The sequence below is a fragment of the Morone saxatilis genome, unplaced genomic scaffold (genome assembly GCF_004916995.1).
Source record: "Morone saxatilis isolate NCDOM2014 unplaced genomic scaffold, NCSU_SB_2.0 Contig18, whole genome shotgun sequence".
NCBI classification, from domain to species: Eukaryota; Metazoa; Chordata; class Actinopteri; family Moronidae; genus Morone; species Morone saxatilis.
The window spans coordinates 6,425,815-6,446,420 of NW_023339740.1; the positions used below are offsets into that span (position 1 = coordinate 6,425,815).

The following is a 20,606-nucleotide window of genomic DNA, read 5'->3' on the forward strand; positions in this document are numbered from 1 at the left end:
ATCAACCAGCAATGAAGAGAAAGAGAAGAGGAAAAGAGGAGAGGGGAGGAGAAAGGAAAGGAGGGAGCAGCGGTGGGGATGAGGGAATAAAAGAGCCAGTGAGAGAATAGAGGCGGTGCTATAGTAGAAGAAAAAAAAAAAAAAAAAAAAAAAGAAAAAGAAAGAAAGTGAATATTCAAAAAAACACATGTTAACCTTAGCCTGCAGGTTCTGCATAGACTTCTCAAATGTCTTCGGTGGAGCCCTCTGATGGTTACACAGGATGGCCACAGCCCTGTTGGCCCTATTGTAGGACAAGATCTTGGCTGGAATGTTCTCATCCGCTAGAGAGAGACAGTTAATAGATTGAGTTTAATATGATTCATTACAGTAGTCACACCCATAATTAATACCAAACATGTAATTCAGATGTACGCTGTTTTATTTAACTCTACATGGGCCTAAATCAATGGTTCTCAAACTGGTGTGGCATACAGCCACTGCAGTGGGGGTTGGGAATGAACCAGGAAGAGTAAATGATGAATGAATGACTTACTTAGGATTGGAGCTCTTGTGCCAAATTTATTTCACTACTTTTGAAAAATGAGTTTTGGTTCCCCTGGACCTATGGCATCTGAAGGAGGAATGCCAGAAAAGGCCCACTGGACTAAATCAAGCCGGGGTCTAGTGAAAATGATCCTTTGACGTACCACTTGTGAGCTCCTTCAACTGCTGTTGCAGGGTGATTGAGGCGTTGTAGGTACGGAAAACTTTGGCTGTCAGACCGTCCATCAGCTCCTGAAGGTGCTTGTTCAGAACAGAAGTCTGGAGGGGAAACAATGAGTGCAATCATTATACAAAGAAAATGGTGTGGAGTGCAAAAAAGGTAAACACATTTAACAGTTTCGCTTACATTGAGGCGATCAAACAGGTCATCATCAGGCTCCTTGTTCTCCATAAACAACTGAAGATTCTTAAATACCTAAAAGAGGCAGAACACACATAAATGCAGAGACAATGTTTGCACATTTAAAATAAAAACAATAAAAAAAAACACTGCTGTGAAGTCCTTACCCTTTTCTCCACAGGGACTTTGTTGTAGTAGCGGATGGAGTCTTTACCCAGGAAGTCAAACTCCACCACGTACTCTTGACCCTCGTTCTCTGGATAGAGTTTGATGTGTTCAACTCTCAGCGAGCAGCAGCCCACGGTGTCCGCAGTTTCTCCTTCCTCCTTCTCATTACCCGCTCTCAGAGCCAGCTAGATCACATCAGGACAGCTGGATTAAAGCCGGCTTACAAACACATTACCCTCACTGCAGCTAGTGTCTAAGCACCTGCAAGTTACAGTCATTAAAAACCAGTTACACTGCATTAAACTCCCTTAACCTATACACACTTAGGACAATGTCAATAGTAATAATGCACTCACCTTGTCGATGAAGTAGAGTGCCACAGCCCTTTGTCTGATCCTCATCTCCTTAGACTTCCAGTCTTCACGGTACTGGGTTCTGATACGGTCCACACACTTCTTCAGTCTACGAGCTGTTTCATACTTCTGCCAATCCTTCTCTCCCTGCAGACAGCATGGACAAATGAAACAAGAGTAACTCATGAATTAGATGGGGCCATGTTTGTGTGTCAAACTTAGATAGATATAAACTCTAATTAAATTAGTAGGCTGTTGCACAGTACAGCATGTTCCCTGCAGAACAACAGTGCATGTAGTCATCTCTCATTGAAGCTCCAGGAAATGTGAAGAAATGTGATATTGCAGTCTCTCATTTTTACATTCCAGTGGAGCAAAAATCATTTTACCATATTATTAAAAAAACAACTGAGACATAAAATCTGTTGCCATAAAATGCAGCTGTTACAGGGGACTGAGTAAAGACCCACTTACAACGAGACTGAAAACCTTGTATCCTGTTGTAGTTCAGAACTCAGCCTACCTTGATCCTAGAGCTGGGGTTCAGCATGATGTACTTGATGGAGCCTTGAATATTCTCCGTCCATGACACCAGCCAAGTCACCTTGTTGTCATGACGAACCTCTTTCCACTTAGTGCCTGGAGGAGGCTCAGGGTGCTTGGAGTCCCTATGAGGAGAACATTAATAAAACATTTAATCATTAAACTCACTTAACACATCAGTTTATCAGCATTGAAAACAACACTTTCACTCACTTGCTGCAGTTGATGATGATGTCTTGAGGCCTGATGCGACGTTTTAGCATGCCCATCTTGGGATGGTCTCCACGGCCACGGAACAGGCCTGGGGGCTCAATGCGGAAGTTAGCAATACGTTCCCTGTGGTTGTCCATGATGCAGAAGCCGTACTCCTGCAAGAGGCGCTCATTCTCCGCCTTTATTTTCTACAAAAGGGTAGGAAAAAAAACACATCAGATCTCCATCTTGTTGGAGGCAATAATTTGAAAAGTGTCAAAAAAAATCCTTACTGCATCCACTGTGGGTCATCAAAACATGAAAAAAAAAAGCAGGGATATTTTTCAAGTTGGAACAATCAAAGAGAAATTTGTAATGGGCATAGATTTTGCGATCCTCACAAGAGGACAAAAAGGGAATTTTGAGAATATATACAAATTAGGAGCTGCAAAAAGAGTTTGGGGCAGCATCCATTTAGGATAAAAATGATAGCAACTCTGTACTGTGACCAAAAAAGTTAGCAAAATCTGAGAAAGAAAGATTTGGGAACACAAAAAAAGAATATATGGAAAGACCTTGTGGCTGACAGTGGTGTACATTGTGCATACCAGGACAAATCCTATTTATCCATTTGGTACACATGTTCTAGAGCGAGACATTTTCACTATACAGTACTGTGTATGATTGTGCTTTGTTACCTGTTCTTCGTTGATTTACTGTGATTCTGTTGCCTTTATTTCATTGTTTATTTCTTAGAAGACTTAAAAACCAATTACAACTTTATAAGTATTGTATTAAATTGTGCCATGTTACTGTGCCAAGTAATTTAAATATGTACAATGGTTGAACTACTGTTCCAGAGGAACATGCTTTTGAGTAACCAATTTATTTAGATCCTCAATGTGTGGGATCAACGAATTTTGAATTAAGGCCATGAGCTGGTATGGCTGACAAGCACGTTATCAATACAACAGCTATGCAATTAAAAAAGGCAACACGAGCAACAATCATAAGTAAATATATTAGGTGACCCACTACATTGGTTTTATCCCCGCTTAGGCAGATCAGATTTAGTTTTGATCCAATATACATGTAGTAACTGACCAGTTTCTCCTCTTTTGTCATGGCCTTCCTGGCTTCAGACTGTGCCTTGAAGTAGTCACTCATCTCAGTGAAGTCGCACTTCTTCAGGTCTGTGATCTTAGTCCTTTCCTCTGCAGTCATTTCCTGCATCAGCAAAACATTACATTTAAATAAATAAAAAAATAAAATAAGCAGAAATCTGTTAACAAAAAAAATACTTCCCACAAGACTGCAGACATTTTTGGAAATCTGACAGTTGTAATTTTGTTCATAAAAGTGAGCTTTTTTTTCCTACCTTCTTCCAATCTTTAAAGAAGTTTTTGCGGAAGATATCTTTTGTGGTGTACTCATGGTCCAGCATTTTGGCAAAGAATGTGGCAACCTCTTCTGCTCCTGGGCTGAGCTTCATGTGCTTACCTAAAATATGCAAAAGGAGGTGTGTTTTGTTCATTGTTGTATGGTTCTGCAGTAAAGCAAATAACTGATGTAGAAGTTGAGTTCTTCTGTGAGAAATACAATCTTACCATCATAGAAAAATTTGACATTGCTAGGAATAGGCTCATAAGGCGGTGCAAACACAGGCCCTTTGTGTTCCAGAAACTTCCATTTGACGCCATCTGTGTACCGCTCTTCTTCCCACCTGGAATCAACCAAAAAAATGCCACCAAATAAGGAGTTTGAATATAGCAGACAAACAACATTACACGATCCAACAATAACACACAATGGATCCACACGTGGCCCATCACCGCACTGATAAGCATGTAGGTATCATACAGCTGGCTGACATAATTAACTCACCATTTCCACTTCTCCTCTGGCTCTTTTTTTGCTTTCTTTTTCCCATCATTGACTTCTCCTTTTTTGTTTTTCGTCTTTTTGGATTTAACATCCTAAAAGGGGAAGAGAAACCATTTGAGTTCCTTCGTTTGCAGGTTGGCAGAAAGAAAAAAGAAAAAGACAGTTTCAAAACAAAAGACTAAGATTTGAGCTTCCCCCGTTCTTCAGGGGCTCCCTGCTTTCCAAAACAAATGGGAGAAAATATAAAACACAAGCCTGCATTCTGCTCATGGCCTTTGCTTACCTCTTCTGGTTTCCTTTTCTTGGCTTTCTTATCATTTTCAGTCTTTATTTTCTTGGGCTTGAATTCAGAGCTAAAAAATAAAATAAAATGGTTAGAAATGTGATCACGTAGACAACTATACAAATACCACAATACTTTGAAACAGACAAATGAAAGACCAGTGTTGCACATGCTACTCACTCATTATCATCATCACGTTCTCTTTTTAGAGACTTCTCATGTCTGGGAGAGTGGTAAAAGTCTTCCTCAGGCTCAGACTTCACATGTGGAGGGCTGCAAATGAAAATGCATTCAAAGTCGGAAATGGCTACATCTTAAAATGTAGCTGTTGATGCACCTGCCTAAATATAGCACTGCAGTGAAATGTGGAGTCCAGACATACCTGGCAAAGCCATTCTCTTTTTCCTTTTTGATTTTACCATCAAGGGACTTCATCTGAAAAGGTTTACACAGAGTTGATAAGGAAAAACATTTTAAGAGTAACAGCAAATGAAAATCAACTATGTCACCAAAATATTTTGTCATTTGCTAGATTTAATCAGTAATGTCAGGTTTTTTTTAATAAGAAGTACAAAAGTAACTCTTATACTTCTGCATAAAAATGGTCACGAGTGGTGAAGGCTAGACAAGATGCCAACAAGAGCTGAATAAGCTATACCACTCTGCTTATGGTATAAATGTCAATGGGCTATGAACATGCTTGGTTGATTTGACAGAGCACAATAGTTCAGAATAATTCATACTGCCAAACTCTAAAACATTATTTGCACAACCAAACACGTGCGTTCTGCCATGAATTATTTGCATGGTAATTCACCTTCTCCTCCTTCCTCTTCTCCTTGTGCTTGTCCTTGTATTTGTCTGTGCTGCCATCTTTGTGCTTCATCTTTTCCTTCTCCTTGTCTCTGTGTTTTTTGTCAGAGGAGTCCTTGTAATCGCTGGGTTAAAAAAAAAAAAGGAAAAAAAAGAAAGAATTATTAATTTTGGTGGTTCCAGCTTCCACTACACAATGCACAAAATACATCAGTAATAAGTGGTACGTCTTGTCAATTTTGAAAGGCTACCACAAGAAATATTCATCTATGAAAAGTCTGGAAGCACACACACCATACCTGTTGCCATGCTTTGATTTCTCCCGTTCCTTATCCTTCTTGTGGTCCTTATGTTTGTGTTCCTTGTCTTTATACTTGTCTTTATGCTTGTGAGAGTCTGAGAAGAAAACACTGTCAACTTATTCAAGTGTCAACCAAATACTGACTCAATTCAAACCAACAATGGATTGGATAAATGGTAGGATTGTTGTGTGCCAAGTATGATCAGTATGAATCTATACACAAGTGGCAGCAAACAAAGTGCTCTCCCTCAACCAGGTGTTAGTGTGGACATGCCAAGAAAGGCAATAATCTTAACCACTGGCCACCTAGGAAGCACTCAATGTCCACCCATATACAACACAAAAAAGAACATGAATTAAAATTGCTACAAACAAGGTCTGAACATGCATCACAATCTAAATGTCATGCAGTGTGGAAACTACACAGTAGCACAGCACCACCTACTGCCCGTATGAGTCTCATTGTTTATGAGACAATATGAAACCCACAGGTTGAAACATGCATGTCAACAACGTAGGCTTTCACCCTCTCTTCAAAGGCTATCAAAATTAAAGAGCTGACACCCAAACTTCGCCATCAACAAACACTAAATAAAGTCTGTGATTAGGGGGGCTCAAGGCTTTAGACAAGCAGAGCTGACAGCTAACAGCCTAGTCTACTCACAGGCCCTAAAACAAGTTATCCATATTCCTCTAGTATGCCACTGTAGGACAAACAAACAGCTCACATGTTCAACCTGAATAAGTCTGATCAATGAGTGATTGTGAAACCCAAAACAGATTTGGAGCATTGCTTTGATTGTTCCATTTCTCACTGTAAAACTAGTTGTCTTTGTTTATCCATTTTTTGAAGATGACAGATTTTATTTGAGCTGTCCTCTCAGATCTAAGCCAAATCACTGTGTGATACGTTTCAATGAACAGGGCCCTTCGTGCTCCATCACATCAGTCAGGACAAACTAGAGCGCATATTTGACAGACTTTTGGTTAAGACTGCACTTCACAGCTGACAGAAGTAATACACAAGTTCAGAATATGCAACTTATGTGACTGACTGGCAAAAAAGTGTCCAGAATGTTAACATAAAATATAATGTGATGTTGGGATGATGTGAAACTGTTTGCAGGGGTCGTGTTGCTTCTGAACCACGCCAGATGTTTTTTCTAAAGAAACAACCTCACCTGGTAAATTTTAAAAGTAAAAGGAATGACCCTTTGTGTCTTACTGGTTATAAATGATGTGAAGTAGACTGAGAGTTTAGTTCTACAGTCTAGACCATTTTTAACAATATGGATGCACAGTCATGTCAAACTCAGATCAATACTAATCTGTGTGGTTGCTAGATTATTTTATAAGTAGTGTGTAACATTTGAGATTGTGTCCAGGTGGTTTGGTGTATCTAAAAAAAAAAAGGAAAGGTCAGTCCTGTTTAACAGACTCAAAAATCCAGTTTCCTTGTTATTGATATGCATGTTGTGCTCTGATATAGGTTTATAGTGCATAAATAGACAAACAATAATGGCATGAAAAACTCCAAAGGTGTGTCTTCTTCTTCAGATATTATCAAAGACCCTCTAATATCAATACCTTGAGTAACTTACAATGCCATGATAAATTGAAGTTGATGACTTGATGTGCTGCCTGTTGAAATGTGGATCCAACTTAACATTCCCACATGCTAGGGGGAAATAATGGACCATTTTTAAGTTCCTGTAGCTATATATTAAAAAAAAACTAACTATGAAAAAGCATTTAAGGCCGTGTATAAAAAAATTAAAACTGCTCTTGGTCACCACATGGGATCTTAATGAAGCACTATGCCTCCGACTCTCTCCTCCACACAGCCATCTGCACTTCACAGCCTGGGTTCAGCTTGCAGTACAGTCAGGCCGCTACACCGAAAAAGAAAATGGCGCAGAGACTAAGTCCTCAACCCCCAAACCCTCACTTTCAGGTGGGAAATTTGGTATTAAAAGCTAACCAACTAGATATTTTATTACGATAAACTAATAAAACACCTCCAGGTGTGTGCCAATAAGGCTTCGAATCGAGAAAATGACTTGCGGAAAAGCTTTTATTAGACCTCCCTTTTGAACAATAGGCGCTTGTGAGTGAGACAGCGGACTTAGTCTCTGGACGCCATTTCTGTCCTCTACTGAGAACTAACGCAGCGCTACATACGATCAGTGAAGATGTGTCAGAAAGAAAACCCTCCTGGAAACTTGTTACCCTCATATCGTAAACTTACCATTGAACCGAGAGCCACCGTCAACCTGAAACATCAAAAACAGATGAATGTTAAATATCGTAGTAGCTAACTAGCCGGCTAACTAACTTTGAACTTGCTGGATAGCAAAGCGAGTTTGTTAGCTAGCTACAGCTAGCCGGCTAGGCTAGGCTAGGCTAGTTAGCTCCTGTGTCTGGTAACATGGCTTCAGTGGCTGATACTGACGCTGCTGCGGCTAACAGCGGCTACAGCTAGCACCAAATTAAATGTAGCTTTGCCCCACTTTGTAAAGGACTTCATGCGCAGCCACACAAACCTGGAAACTAACCAGGCATCAACTCCCCGTAACATTACAAATTAAGATGTGATGAAACGTGTCTTAACGCTGTTAACAACAGAATGAGTCGGCTAACGCGCGCTAGCCAAGTTACCTTGTCAAACCAAGCAAATAAAACGGTGGCGAGACACTGTACCGGTTAACCACCAGTGGTGACATTACAAACTAGATTTTACTTCACCTGGTTCTCGCTGTGGGAATGGTCCCCACTCATTTCCCAAGCGTTGTTTGATTGGAAAATCAAAAAGAGAAGCGTGTAAGGTTAACACACACCGGCGAGGAGATGCAGGCAGAATGAAGAAAAGACACGGTTGTGTAAGAGATAAAGTCCCAATTGTACACTAATACGCATGCGCCTCAATTTAAATGGTACAGAGCCGTGTAGCTCCTCCTCTTCCCAGAACGTGTTGCTCTCCAGAGCCACGATGGTCACAGTCCTGAGTGAGCATGTATATACATCCAGGGGGTCCACATGTACCAGGAGCACTGGCTGCTCTAGGCCCAGTTTATTGTTTGTATTCACTTGGACTGATAATTGACTGAGATATCTCTTTGTATATAGCAATACTAATAACAAGTATGTGTTATAAAGTATTTCTGATTCAGTATACGTTGGTTTCAATGTACACAGTTCCAAGAACATTTTTCAGGACGACAGATGTCCAAAACAGTGTGTATTTCCACTATAGAATACTGTATATAATTATAATGTCTGAACCAGGTCACAGTCTGTTCTTTCAGAGATACGCTCACTCACCTTTCTGTCATTTAGTGCATATGCATATCAAGTTATACGTCTCAGTTTGTCTAATGTCATACCCAAAACAGATTAGAGACATTAGAAGAAATTTGACATACATGTTAGTTGAGTAAGCTTAGGGGTCCTTCGAGGCCATGGTATGGTGTTGTGCTTTAAATTATTTAAAAAATGGTGTAGGCCAGAATGTGTGGCATGTAAACAGACAGGAGCACGTCCTACCCCACACAACCTTGTGAGCCAACAGGCCTATCACATAACATCTCAGAGGTAAAGAGGTCCAGACTATTTGATGAGTAAACTGAAAGTTGAAGAAATGGTTCAGAATATTATCATAACCACTTGAAATATCCTAAAAAGTAGATTTTATTCTTATAGCAACTGGTATTAATAATCCTCTTTAGATAACAGATAATATGCAGTGATTTTCATTGGGATCACCAAGCTAGTTGACAGATGACAAGTAAACAACTGTAAATTTAATCTGAATACAGGACATTTAAAAAAGTATTTTAAAATGAGTTTGATATGCTATTATGACATTTTTAAGTCAGCACTATTTCTGAAAGTTTTTCATCAACATCCCCTCAGAGGTTATGAAAATAATGTACATACTAGTGTGGCCTCATGGACCTGCATACATCCTGGCAAAAAGAACTGTTTCTCAATTAGGGATGAATGGAACTTGGATTTCATTTTTAAACTAATCTTTGTCCACAAGAGGGCATTGCAGTCCATATTGTCTAATAGGATTCACAACCCCTCACAGAACATCAGAGCACTACTGTCACTGCAGACTCACAAGATTTAGTTGAGTCTTTTTACTTAAAAAGATTTTAGATGTAGTTGATTGAACAGATCAAAATGTATTATTACACATTCTATGTGTATACATGGAGTGTATATGATCTGGGAGGCTTCAGCTTTAGGTCACAACTCAGAATCTAAAGTTAAAATCATGCAACACCACACAGAAGTGTTTGAGTGAACTTTATTCTTATGACTTTCTTGCCTGTTATTTGGTAAATTAAAGTTCAAGTCATGAGAATCACCAACATGCTACAATTTCCTTTAAAAATCTCAGTATAAATACTCAGTATATAACCAGAATGACGTTCAAGAGATAAAGAAGTCTTTTACTGCCTGTTCTTTGTCTCCTCACACATCAGCTTTGACTGAGATCATTCAAAGTCAAACTTGTTTTAACTACAATATTGTTTTGCATCTGTTCCAGTTCCTGCTGTTTGGATGCAATAACAAACACAGAATTTTGCTGATTAAGCTGAGATGCAAGGTTATTAAGGCACTGTTATGGGAACGTTGTGTCCTCGTCCTCACATTCGTTTAAGACTCCTGGCTTGGCTTTGAAAGTGGCTTTGCAGGGTTCTGGTATAAAAACATGTAGGAGTCACACAGCAGTCTGCGCACTAGTTCAGGGGCCTGGGAGGGGTTCGCCCGAGCCAGCTCCTCCTCTGGCTGGGACAGGAAGTCACCCAGCTCCGGACAAGCTCGGATCTCAGGAATGTTGTAACCACATTGATCGTCACCTATAAGGAAGAGTGGCCTTAAGATTAGACATCAGCTCAAGAAGAGATAAAGGCCAGTCATAGACGTCATAGTGAGACTTTATCTAATACTGTCGAGGCTGTATTATCTGAAAATAAGGCAGTCATGGGTAACCAAAACAAAACAAGTTGAGTTTGCACGAACATCAGAATAAAATTAAGTTGTTTGGCAAGTCTATCATCCCACTAATGAAAGAATTGTCGTTCAAGCCAAGAAACTTCAATTAATTGACAAAAATAAAACAAGTCTATTTTACCACATCTGTCTGCCATGCTGTCAAAGAAAAGCCATGAGTGAGGATCAGGACCATATTTGACAAAGGACACATAGTGGCTGGTTTGAATGCAGAGCACAGCGAACAGCTGCATCATGTGCCTGGGCACAGGAGTATCAGAGGCTACATCTGCTGGTACTGCCAGAGCTTTGGGGGAGTGACCCTGCCGGGACTGATGGGCGTGCACCTTAAAGAAAAATAGAAAGTTTGACAAAAGTTTGACAAAAGTTTGATCAGTGGGAAACATGATCTTTAAAAAATAAATAAATAAATAAATAAATAAATAAATAAAACCAACCTGTGTGTTGCAAGTCGTGCAATACTGTTTGATCCTCCCTGGCTGCAGTTTGCGATCTGGTAGACACTGAAGACACTCGTACTCTGCCAAATGCCCACAGATGAAGCATTCCCTTGGAGCTAATGGTTAAAGTAGGTAAACCATAAGCATCTTTAAGCTCTTCGAAGACACTGTATTAAAAATATGTATTCCATTCTCATCCTATATTTAAATTAGTGCTGATCATGTCTGCTACTCACAGTTGTATAGAAGATCTGTGATGTCAAGCTCGGTGGAAGGAATAATGTGAGAAAACATCTTATACTTGTTTCCAAACCTTGGCATCTGAACCATGAGACAGGACGGCGTCTGAGACATATAGGAAAGCCAATATTGGGGTTACATGATTCTACAGAGGAAGACTTGATAGGCTTCTTTTTCCTTTAAAAAATGGAGGACCATGTGCTCACCTCTTCAAACTTGAGGTCACCTGACAGGCAGGATGTGTCCAGCAGCTGTTGGACGTTGGGCAACTGTCCCATCTGTTCTTTTTCCAGAAAAATCTGGAAGGTGTAGGCACCCTGAGACATTTCTTCTCTTGATCTATAAAGAAACAGAATTTAAGTAACTCAACTTTATACAGTCAAACAGAAAAGGATATTTAATGGCGAGTGGCTCAGGATCTTACCTGAGCTTGAGCAGCGGCTCCACGCAAAGCACCTTCTGAAAGAGGACTGTGATTAACTCCTCTGGGTCTGCAGTGAAGCAAAGCAATTAAAAATGTGTAGAACAATAACACTGGACTCTGCTATGTTATGTTGCAGTGACTAAGGCTCTAACACTGAAATACATTTTTAACAATGCATGTCACAGATATGGGTGTGTACCTTTTTCCTCTGTTCGGAAGGTGTCGCAGCCAAGCTGTTTGCGGAAATTCATCACACTCTCAGCAGGCACAAACCCTTGTCTGCAATAAATACATCAGCTATTAGTGAGCAAACAAAACCTCACACTCTCTCTAACACACACAACTAACTGCATACAACAAAACAAGAGTAAACATTAAGACACACCTTCTTATGCAAGTAAGTTTTAAGCATACTGGTATGTCCTTTTGTTAGCTAGTGAATACAGAGTACCCTTTTTATTCAGCAAAATAGTACTTGTTTACCAGATGAGATTATGTACAATGTCATAATGTTCCTGTTTTACAAGCTAAATGATAATACAAGGCGTTAGAAAAACAAACTTGTCTTGAGCACCGTGTTATACCTGCGTAAACGGTTGAGTATTTTTCTAAGACAGCAGTTTATGGTTTGTTCTGTGTCAGCAGGCTTCTGGCAGATATTATCCAGGGTCACGGAGGAGCTGAACAAACTGAAAAAAGAAAAACCACATTGTTTTATCAGCTCAGCACTTAAATATAGCTCACCATGCTCATTTAGTTGTACGTGATCTCCTCTAAATAAAATCACTGATGTTAAAGTAAATTTGAGCCAAGATTGCAACATACTATACTACGATACTTGAGAATTAAATGCCCCAAGGAGTGGGGAACTGGTTCTACCTGAAGAGTGTGGCATCAAGGTAACAGGAGTTGATGTGACCCTGAATCCCTTTCATTCTTCCCACTAACAAAGACAAGGCCTCTGATTCAGGGATAGGTGGAGCATCCTCCTCAGAGTCCTCAAATGGAGGAACTGAAAACCGCAAGCAAACATACAAAAACAAATTCCCATCAGATCATTTAAAAACAGACCTCATCATTTCACTTGTAGCTTTAATCAGACATCCTGCTGCAGTTTCTCTGCTTAAACACTGTCAGCCACACAGGCCTTCAAGGACAATGATTAATTTGCTTTACTGAAGCAGGAAGTTCACAGGAGTGTCAGACATGTTCCACTGATAAAAAAAAAATAAATAAAAAAAACAAATTGTCACAGAGTGTACATTGTTCCAGGTGTCATTGAAATGATGTCTCTGCCAGAGGCAGAAAGGTGTGTTTTTTTTTTTTTTTTGTTTTTAAATATATAAATTGTGTACAACTCTACTGTAATGGCAAGTAGAAACTGATTCAGTGAGATCAGTTGAAGAGAGGAATGACAAACATCCACTCCTAAAGTTTTATGTGATACTACAGAATACTGGCACCCTGATCAAAAGTTCAAAGTTTGAAAAACAAACCTGTACAGCATTTTAGTTTTGTGCATAGTACACAGTCCACAAACTATTGAGGATGTAAAGTTACATTTTACATTTATTTTGTACATAAAATATAACAGGTTGAAAAAAATAATAATTATAAACAGATATTGTTTATCAAACATGTGAAATGTGTATATTTGAATTGCATGTGTACATGTTCCCCAGCAAAGCAGTCAAAAGTCTAACCTGCAGGTGTTTCGGTGGGTTTGGTGGTCTCCCTTCCTGTAGAGGAGCAGACGAACCTGCTATCAGGGCTGCACTTTGTGACTGGAACAAACAACGCCCGGTTCCCTTTGCAGGTGAAATATCTCTGGCTTCTGTACTTCCCATCAGAGCAGCCGTTCACCTCGTAGTCCTGAAATAATGAAAACCAAAATCACATATGAAGCGTCTTTGATGCCTAAAGCAGACAGAAACTGTTACTGTGCAGCATTTCAGTCACTCACCAATTCAATACCAGCCCATTCATCTGTCTTCCCACCGGGGACCCCCAACCACCGGACCACCCCGTACACTGTGATCCCCGAGTTGGACACCACCTCCACCAAGGATCCCACCTCCAGATGCACATGAGCCGTGCTTGGACTTTGGCTCTGAATGACACTCTGCTCCGTGGGGTTCTCCCTCACTTGTCGTGCACGAGAGCCGATATTTGGCATGGAGTTGATGCGTGTCACCGCCTTGCGGTTTAGACCTGTGGTGAGGTAGGGAGGCCAAGGTCAGAAAGTCACAAGACATTTTTTTTGTGTCTTGTCACATGCTGCATCATCAGACATATGAGGTATGTAGACAGCTCAGAGTGCACAATGTGCAAAAACGCCAGAGCATTTGATGTTTGGCATTCCAGAGCAACAGGACCAGTTTTTCCAGTTGGGGACTGCTTTTTGTTTGCCCCCTCTGAAAATCACATGTGCTTTCTAACAACTTTCAATGGCAGGATATAATTCACTGATTAGAGGGGGAGGGGGTGGAGATTACCTTAGAACCAAAACATTTGGTTTGATTTTTAAAAAAGGGATTTAGTTTTATAAACTCAACAACATCCCCACCAAGTATCTAGTGATTCAGAAATATCCAATCTTGACTTTGAAAGAGGCAAGCTGGGACTTTGAACTCTTTACTTACTCCCATATTGGCCATCTTTCCAGTGCAGTCCGAGGGGAGTGGAGTAAGATGGGACCACCTGGATGATCTCTGCAGCACTAAACAGGGGCAGAGGAGCAGGTTTCTTGGATGACAAGTTGTGATCATTGTCCTACAAGGAATACAAAGAAGGCAGACATGTTACAGAATGCAGATACTGATGACATGTGAGTTATATATCCCTCTGGCAATCTTGTGACTGATAACTTTGCCCACACAGAGACACAAATCATTGGAGATGGTCATGCTCGCCTCAGTGCATTTCTTGAGATTATATTAGTGCGCATCCACATTGTGTAACTTCAGAGAAACCGGATATTAACAGTGTGCCAGCTACCCTGGTCTTTATCTCACACTTTGATGCAGCAAATAATAAACCAGACAAACAACTTTACCCACCACAAATTCCACCTCAAAGCCAAGCATGTGCAGGTCGTCTTTGTTCTCCTTCCTCCCAATTTGCATGAGGTTCTTCACCAGTCCGGGAAGATGTCCCTTCTTGTGCTTCACTACAACCAGGTCTTCCTGAGACAGCTCGCAGATGGCCGAGAACAGCTGGGGGTTACACAGCAGCTCCAGGCGTTTGCTTGCGGGGGAAACGAAGAGCAGAAGCTGGGCCTGGTGGCGGGTCAGAGGGTAGGTGTCCTCCCTCCGCACGATGCCTCCGCTCTTGGGCGTCCCCGCGTTGCTGCCGCCGCAGTACAGCAGCCCCATCAGCTCCCCGCGCTGCGTCTCTGCCTCCACACGGCCGATACATCCGCGGCAGAAGCCTTTCCTCGACTTCCCGCGTAGCACAATGAAAAACTTCTCCTTTACTACGGTTCTGGACTCCATTAAAACCGCGTATGTCCACCAGTATATATTTATAGTGTGTTAACAGCGTTGAAGCAGGTTATTGTGCTTATAGAAGCAGTTAACCTGTAGAAACACAACAGGAGTACTTTATTACATTGTGGCCTAACAACACCTCCTGGCTCACTTATGGCTGCTTAATTACAACGTTGGGAGAAAATAAATTACACACGAATGTCGAATAAATAAATAATAATAAAAAACCATGTTTAACAGCACTAACCATGGCACAAACATTAGCAATACTGGACTAATTGTAAACAAGACCTGCAAGAGCTAAGATGAAAATAGGATCCAGCAAACAAACTGAGCTCCTCTGTAACACATTCCTAATCATTAACATTCATTGTAGACTTAGTTTAGCCTTTGAAACACACACACTGCTGCTTACTTACTGTTTTTATTTGTCAGAACAATTACTCCGCGACAGGTCACTCCATTATTACTATATGGATGAATTAGTCTCAAAAGCAGGTGGGTCGCTAGATATCCTCCTCCTCTTTACCTCTGCTGAGCAGCTGAGACAACCTGCAGGCATTTAAATACTGACCTGCATGTGACCGACAACGCCCACATGGCAGCTCCCGACGTCTCCGCCCCAAAACTGCCCTCGCAACCACATTTCCGCAACAACACATGACTGGAGATTAAATAAGAACACGGAGGAAAATGCTGACTGGATCTTTCAAGTGGCTGCTCATCTGTCTGTTAATATATATCTGTATATGATATGATGGACAATGCAGAGATAACCAGTAAACTCACTCAGGTCTGTGTGCAACAAGTGGCCCAACAATGTGTTTCAGCATGAAGTTTACATTAAATGTATTCTGCGTCAACAAAGCTCAACATTTTCTTCACTGTGGGTTTATTTAGGGCAGTGCATATAGATTTAAGCTGTCCTGTGTGAATATCTGTCTGCACTGTGTATTACTGATGTACTAAGAACAGAGCGTAGCTACATATAGATTTATACATTTATGAATATGTAAAGTTTGTTCATTTCTGAAGTTTGCCTGCTGGATACAAAATGTCTATTCTTAGTGAATGTGCACTGGTGCCTTCAAGTTTCTACATCCCACTGTAGAAGTTGCATACTGGACCAGGGTTGACTATTTGTGATGTAACAAATCATGCTCGTAGGCCTCGCCCTTAAAATCTGATTTTCAATGAGCACAGATGAACTTTCCACTTTCAGCAGATGAATGTGAAAACATCCTTCTAAAGAAGATCACACTGTTGGGACAAGAAGAAAAACTGTTTCTGAATGAAGGGGGGCTGGATAAAAACTCATTTGATTTGATGAAGAGAACAAGTCTCCATTTTCTGCTTGCTGAGGTGTCATTATCATCTTAATAACCACACAGGGAGGTCACCACGTCCTGATTGCTAGAATATTACTCCCTAGTTGCTCCAAAAACAGTGACAACACATATTGAGTCAGGTGTTTAAGGTAACTAGCGGCTAAAGTGCAACCTCTTGAGTGACATGTTTGTCTGCATGCAGACGTAACACGCAAGACAAATCCTACCCTGTGATGCTTTTGTTTGTAAGAATGTTGATGGTATCTCGACTGTATATCAGCTTTTACATAATAGTCAACATAAAACCTGTCTTTGTTCTTGTTCTTTACATAAAAAATGACTTAGAAAAATCAGATTAGAGCTCAAGTGTAAAGTGGTTAGACAGTTCATATGAACAATTTTATCTTTAATAGATAGTACTTGTAGGCGGACTGCCCTCTGTCGGCTGGTGGTTACAATAATAGAAGAGAATCAAACACTGGAGAATAACAACCATAAACTTACATCATACAGTGCAACAACAGTGTATCCAGATACTACCATTTTATGATGTGTGGAAGATATGTATGAAAAGGTTTGTGAGATCAATCCAGCTATAATAAACTGTCAGATAAATGCGGTAGGGTTATGGCTGTAATGGTATCTTTGTTCCTCAGGACGCCCTGGACAGCAGAGTTGGTCTTCACTCTTTGAACTTTGGGGCTGCTTTCATGCAGAAACTCCACACTCTCTTCTGGAAACTCAGCTGATGATTGGGAAAGGAAGACATTACTGATATTAAAATATGACTAATGCAGAATAAAGGCAAAGGTCAAATGCTGAATAGTGTTTCATACGAACAGTCAACAAAAGGTCTCTTTGGCTGAAATCTTCTCAGAGACAGGCTGTCATTTTTCTCTTTATGGAAGGACAGCACACTGATCAACACCTGAAGCACAACAACGTGTAAATGTTAAAGAGCCAAACATATTCCAGTGAATCAGAATCCAAACCTTTATAATGTAAAGTGATCAAACCTGGGTGATCACACTCAAACTCTGCTGTCCACCTGAACTGCTCAGTGCTGTGTAGATCCCACATTCATGCCACGCTGGCATCATTATTGTGGGCATGAGCAATGATAGGGGCCTCTTTCCTGGCTGAACTCTATTTTTCTTTAACACAGATGGAAAACAGCAAGAAATATTTAAAACAATACTTTGTAACTGTCTTATTTTATTGGGTGAGGTTTGTAATGGTAACGCACCTGGTTGGTTAAGAATTGCCCTCGGGTTTTGTTTGGCCAGGAGAAGTCAAGGATGAGGCTGTTGAGGATAATGCCTGACCGAGTTATGACTCTGCTCCCAAATGGACCGCTCAAGGAACTGAGAGATAATAAAGACAAGAGATAAGATAAAAAAAAATGTCAGTATGCCCAGAAGCACATACCAACCATATCCTCCTGGTGCGATCATTTATGTCAGAGTGTAGGCAGTGACTCCTTCACCTTGCTACTGACACCATGAGGTCATCGGGTCCCATGACTACTACTTGTCCAGCCATCACTTCTGTCTGCAGGGAGTGGACAGCGGAGGAATCGATCCTCTGGTGGAGCACTTGACTCTTACTTTAGCAAGAGCAAAGAGAAAATTAACAGGAAATGCTTGATGTAATGATTAGTCAGTTTGGTGCTGTAACACCGAAATATATAGCTGGTTCCAGCTCGTCAGATGTAAGGATATGCTGCTTTTCTTCCCTTTCTGTCATATGTCAGTAAACTCTGGGGTTTTAGACTTTTGGTGTGATAAAACAAGACATTGGAAGTCTTCATCCAGGGCTCTGAGTATAATGAGAATTTCTCACACTTTTTTACTTTTCATGGACAAAACAATTTATCAGTTAATCAAGATAAAAATAGTATAATTAATCACTAATGAAAATTGTTTAGTTGCAGCCCTCTTCCTCAGTGTAGGTGAGGTGTGTATTACCTCAGCATGTCAGAGAGCAGCTCAGTCACTGAAGAGTTAAATCTAGGGTCACCCAAACCACTGGCCATAGCCAAAGCTGCTTTCAGAGCCTTAAAAGGGAGAAACCTTTTATTAAAAGTGCTGGGTTACCATTTTAACATAAATAAACACTGATACTTTACATACTTTACAGCTTTACAATCCAGTACCTGAGCAATCCAGTGGTATGTCTGGTTTTCTGTGTTGTTGTTCTCATTGAGATGGAAGCCCTGCAAAAGCCTGAGCGCTGATATCAACACTGCACCAGCAGATGGGGGAGGAGGAACCTGAATAATAAATTCTGAGACAAGAGTTACACAATATGAAGGTATCGAGAATATATGCAATTTTTTCAGTGTATTGTTGAACAAATTGTTTACCATTGTACAGGCCTTCCACTGGCTGCTCCACCTGCACACTGTAGTTACTGATGTCGTCTCTGCTCAGGACCCCTCCATTAACTCGCACCTTTGTATGAAAACACAGATCACTGAAAATTGAAATATTGTAGTTGTTAAACCCAGAACACAAGCAAATTTCACCCAATTGTTTTGCCCATGAATACCAGGCCCATTTCTTGTGTAATGTCATTCACCTCGTCCTCCATCTCTTGTGAGAAGTTCCCATCATAGAAGTTCGATAGGCCAGCCTCCACGACTCCAGCCAGACTTGGCATCCTCAGAAATGAACCAGGATGCAGAGCTTGTCCATTCGGGAAGAACATGTCCCTGAAACGCTGCGAGAGCTGCTCACCTTTTACCTTCGATACAGCCTCAGCTGTGGAATTACACATCTGAGTCACATGCTGGTACAGACAACATCATCAGGTTATATGGTGTGCAAGTGGTTACATTTGACTCACCAAGACTGTAAGACACATTGAAACCTTCTCTGGCAACAGCGGTGGCTCGAGTGACCACATCCTCCCAGGATAGACTGCAGAGATTTTGTAGTAAGATGTGTTTGACTTTAGGTAGAAAGAAAGAACAAAGACTAAACACCAGATACATTTCACTTCATCTAAAGTCTTTTACCTCCCATAGAGGCTGTGAGCATGGTGTAACCCTCTGAGCATACCTGGCACACCCACTTGCAGACCTGCCTGAATAGATAAAGTAGATGCTAAATAACAAATAATCAAAATGATGAATGGTGGCCCCCTCTCCACCTTTATATTACCTTTAGTTCTGAAACATTTTGCAGCATCTCCTCTTTAAGTGTTTTAGGTGCCGTTCCCTGAAAATTGATCACCCTGGTTTCATTCTTATGGATGTCATGAACCAGCATCACCCCACCTCTACAGAAAGAGAATGAGAAATGGATGAGTTTGTGATCAGACACTTATATTTTACACTAAGCATGTTACTAAGAAGTCTGTCACATACCCACCAACACCGGACTCATGTGGATGCACAACACCCAAACACAGGGCGGCAGTAACGGCTGCATCCACACTGGATCCATGATCATGAAGGACTCTCATACCAAGTGCAGTGCAGCGCTCGTGATCTGACACCAACACACCTTTTACAACTACCTGAGAAGAAACTGTAAATGAGAAGAAATAATGCAGTTGTGGTATTTACTTGCATATGTTACATGGCATGACATACCAAACTTCTTCCCCCCATGTAAATATGCAGGATCAGAGCAATAGCCACTCCAATGGCAAAGGTGATAGATACAACATAGACAGGTATGAGTGTGTCCTGACTGGAGCAGTCCTTGTCTTTCTCTTTGACGTCTGTACGGCTTCCGACTAACACATTTGGGCTACCAGAGACCAGCTGTTTAAGAGGAATCTCCTTTGGGAGATGGCTGAGATCTGCGGCATGAAACAAAATGTTGATATGTTTTAGATTTGCAAAGTCATTTAATTATTTTCTCCCCAGATCCTGTCCGTTTCTCCTTTGACTTCTAATCAAGTGATTTACACCTACAATGTTGAAGGTGTAAATGAGTAGAGGTGAAATGCATTTACAATATTATCTGTATTCTCTCACCTCGGTTTTTATTCAAGCCACAGCTGAAGTCAGTTGGTGATGAACCAGCAACGCTTTTGTAACTTAAAGTTAACTGCTGGTTAAGTTTTGTTTCAGGTGAAACATCCATCCTCACTGTATTCACTCAAGGAGTAAGTTAATTCAGGAACACAACACACCTCCTTATTGTAAAAGTCTATGAACTTCCCTCAGTTTAACTAGTAATTAAACACAGCAGGTGCAATTACCTCCCAACCAATCAGATCTCAGCATC

At 40.8% G+C, this 20,606-nt stretch overlaps 3 protein-coding genes across 3 annotated transcripts in view; all 3 read right to left on the reverse strand.

Moving 5' to 3' along the window:
• The window catches only part of top1l (DNA topoisomerase I, like), a 15,447-nt gene extending 7,097 nt beyond the window's left edge, over nt 1–8,350 (reverse strand). Inside the window, exons 1-18 of the mRNA XM_035662504.1 lie at nt 8,169–8,350; nt 7,672–7,696; nt 5,422–5,518; nt 5,127–5,247; nt 4,692–4,744; nt 4,490–4,582; nt 4,310–4,379; nt 4,027–4,118; nt 3,750–3,865; nt 3,521–3,642; nt 3,247–3,369; nt 2,164–2,351; nt 1,931–2,075; nt 1,411–1,554; nt 1,054–1,239; nt 893–961; nt 690–804; nt 196–323 (exon numbers count right to left, since the gene is read on the reverse strand). Of these exons, the coding sequence (XP_035518397.1) occupies nt 196–323; nt 690–804; nt 893–961; nt 1,054–1,239; nt 1,411–1,554; nt 1,931–2,075; nt 2,164–2,351; nt 3,247–3,369; nt 3,521–3,642; nt 3,750–3,865; nt 4,027–4,118; nt 4,310–4,379; nt 4,490–4,582; nt 4,692–4,744; nt 5,127–5,247; nt 5,422–5,518; nt 7,672–7,696; nt 8,169–8,201 (1,920 nt within the window). The 5' untranslated portion in view covers nt 8,202–8,350. The remainder of the gene's footprint in view (nt 1–195; nt 324–689; nt 805–892; nt 962–1,053; nt 1,240–1,410; nt 1,555–1,930; nt 2,076–2,163; nt 2,352–3,246; nt 3,370–3,520; nt 3,643–3,749; nt 3,866–4,026; nt 4,119–4,309; nt 4,380–4,489; nt 4,583–4,691; nt 4,745–5,126; nt 5,248–5,421; nt 5,519–7,671; nt 7,697–8,168) is intronic.
• Nucleotides 8,351–9,734: 1,384 nt separating this feature from the next.
• Nucleotides 9,735–15,559, reverse strand: cyldb (cylindromatosis (turban tumor syndrome), b). The gene is made up of 14 exons (XM_035662505.1): nt 15,457–15,559; nt 14,609–15,127; nt 14,192–14,321; nt 13,513–13,760; nt 13,253–13,421; nt 12,429–12,561; nt 12,134–12,238; nt 11,749–11,828; nt 11,550–11,616; nt 11,332–11,464; nt 11,122–11,230; nt 10,883–11,001; nt 10,567–10,771; nt 9,735–10,291 (listed from the first exon to the last, which is right to left on the reverse strand). Exons 2-14 carry the CDS (start codon nt 15,041–15,043, stop codon nt 10,089–10,091), a joined length of 2,136 nt encoding a protein of 711 aa, XP_035518398.1. The 5' UTR covers nt 15,044–15,127; nt 15,457–15,559; the 3' UTR covers nt 9,735–10,088.
• A 1,197-nt stretch (nt 15,560–16,756) lies between these two features.
• Nucleotides 16,757–20,501, reverse strand: LOC118328661 (glutathione hydrolase 7-like). The gene is made up of 15 exons (XM_035662506.1): nt 20,354–20,501; nt 19,964–20,175; nt 19,736–19,887; nt 19,530–19,647; nt 19,385–19,452; nt 19,213–19,286; nt 18,946–19,127; nt 18,731–18,818; nt 18,521–18,651; nt 18,333–18,421; nt 17,852–17,971; nt 17,612–17,729; nt 17,382–17,519; nt 17,206–17,293; nt 16,757–17,110 (listed from the first exon to the last, which is right to left on the reverse strand). Exons 1-15 carry the CDS (start codon nt 20,460–20,462, stop codon nt 16,959–16,961), a joined length of 1,839 nt encoding a protein of 612 aa, XP_035518399.1. The 5' UTR covers nt 20,463–20,501; the 3' UTR covers nt 16,757–16,958.
• Between the last annotated feature and the right edge of the window lie 105 nt (nt 20,502–20,606).